A 2,347-nucleotide genomic window follows, 5' to 3' on the forward strand; every position below is an offset into this window, starting at 1 on the left:
ACGTGATCTAAAGAGAGAGAGCCTGACTTCACTGCTTACGTAGAACTGTAAATAGTGACTGACCATATTTCTTTTTCATTCAAACAACAACAAAAGAAACAGTCTAGATACTAACGGATTAGGTAAAGTAAAAAAAAAAAAAAAGACATACAAATACAAAGTTTATATTGTATATATAAAAAACAAAATACCAACAAAGAAGAATCGGTCACACTTGTATTAATATGGCTCTGAGATTACGTAAAACCATCATAGAGTAGCACAGACAAAGGAGCGAAAAGAAAGAAGAAAAAAAACTTGCTAAATGGATGATCTTAGAGCACATGAACCATCCAATATACAGAGCAATGACTTTGATCAAGATTTTGCAATTATAGAGAATTTCGAAGAATTCATGGATCAGATTAGAGAAGACTTTGACAAACCCATCAGCAATTACGCGTCAATTTATTGTGATAGTCATCAACAAGTTATTGACAATGAGCTTATGTACTTTCTTGATGGTGCTAAGTACAATAACCAGTTCTTGTCCACTCCTGAATATCTCTTTGAATACAATCAACACGGGAGCGCCAGCAATATTAGTGGTTGTAATATTGTCTCCGATCCTAATTTATTACCATCAATTGGTAGTGTTAAAATTGATGGACTATTAGAAGAGGAAGAAAATGATAGAGATGATTATTCCTCTGGAAATACAAACACACCTAGACCATCATCATCTTTGAAGAGAAGTACCAGTACATTGTTGGTGGATGGTTCAAGTTCGGAACGAAAGAGGAGAAGTTGGATGAAACAGAAGCTTTACTCTTTGCGTGCTTTGGTTCCAAACATCACCAAGGTTTGTTTGTTTTTATTTTATTATTATTATTTGTTTCCTCTCATTTTCATGCTGATAATATAGGGGCGCGAAGCCAAACAAGGACTACTTCCCTCACTTGTCAACGGTCTCCTAAAAGCAATTTGTGCACACACAAAATTTCTTACATTTTCCCTTTTATTCATTGTCATTTTGATTTTTCATGCATTAATGTAATGTTATGCAGATGGATAAGACGTCAATCATAGGTGATGCGGTGTCTTATGTTCAAGATTTACAAATGCAAGCCGAGAAACTAAGATTCGAAATAACAAACCTTGAATCCTCATCGGCGAATAAAAGAGAAAGTATACTGAACTTAGTCGAAAGTCCAAAAAAGAACCAAACTCCAGGACATAAAAATATGCATCAAAGTTGCAAGAAAATTGTGAAAATGGATGTGTTCCAAGTAGATGAAAGTTTGTTTCATGTAAGAATAGTTTGCAACAAAGGAGAAGGTGTGGCATTATTTGTATACAAAGCTCTTGAATCATTAACTTCCTCGGATGTTCAAAGTTCAAATTTCAGGACTTATCCTGAGAGAGTGGCTTTTACATTCATGGTCAATGTAAGTCAATCCCCTATTTACTAAGTCAAGAATATGCTTCACGTCTTGGTTTTGTTTTTTAAAAAACGGCTTTATGCATTTGGTGTCATTATTATTGATTGATTTCGTTTTATGATGAAACAGCTTAGAGAGTGTGCTGAAAAAACTGTGGAATTATCAAACTTGACTACATGCCTGAATAGTGCTCTTCTCGACCAAGGATTTGAATACAAATTAAGCAATGTTTAGTCACATCTAACCATTTATCTTTAGTGTCTTAACCAAATGTGGTTTTTTTTTTGTTAAGGAATGAGAATAGAATTATGGATTATTAATCCAAATTAGGTTGTAACAATGTGGTTCATGTTATGGTAATCAAACTATAGACAGAGTGAAGAGGTAGAAAAGTATACTGCTCGGTTGTAGGGCACTGGAGCAGCAAATGATTAGTTGATTCTTACGATTGTTTGCGGAAAGAACAATTAGAGCATGTTTGTTTTCTCCTGACTCACTTGATTCGTCTGGATCTAACTGAAATCACTTGAGTCATCTGGATTTGACTCAATATTTTTGTTTTATGAGTCAGATCTGATTCATCTGACTCAAAAATATGAGTCACTGGCTTGTACCCATGAGTCAGCGGTATTTTATTATCTGATTCAAACGGGTCCGAGTCATGGTTTAGGTCTGACTTAGATTGCGAGTCATATCCGACTTAAAAAAAACTATCTGACATCTGACTCGGACCGAGTCAGACACAGACCCCGAATCAGCAAAAAACAAACATGCTTTTAGTATCTTCCAATTGGATTAACCTCTCAATTTCTTCTCTTAGGCAAGATATCCAGTAAATACTTCTAGATAAAATAAACTACTAATGTGAAAACTTCAAGTGCCACAATTTAAGTCAAAATATTTGCTCATCTCAAGTCACTGGGAGA

At 34.8% G+C, this 2,347-nt stretch overlaps 1 protein-coding gene across 1 annotated transcript; it reads left to right on the forward strand.

Moving 5' to 3' along the window:
- Positions 1–265: 265 nt before the first annotated feature.
- Positions 266–1,655, forward strand: LOC113338507 (transcription factor FER-LIKE IRON DEFICIENCY-INDUCED TRANSCRIPTION FACTOR-like). The gene is made up of 3 exons (XM_026583915.1): positions 266–841; positions 1,047–1,427; positions 1,551–1,655. The coding sequence occupies exons 1-3, from the start codon at positions 305–307 to the stop codon at positions 1,653–1,655; spliced, it is 1,023 nt and encodes a 340-aa protein (XP_026439700.1). The 5' UTR covers positions 266–304.
- Positions 1,656–2,347: the final 692 nt, after the last annotated feature.

This window comes from Papaver somniferum, unplaced genomic scaffold, assembly GCF_003573695.1.
Source record: "Papaver somniferum cultivar HN1 unplaced genomic scaffold, ASM357369v1 unplaced-scaffold_19, whole genome shotgun sequence".
In the NCBI taxonomy this organism is placed as follows: domain Eukaryota; kingdom Viridiplantae; phylum Streptophyta; class Magnoliopsida; order Ranunculales; family Papaveraceae; genus Papaver; species Papaver somniferum.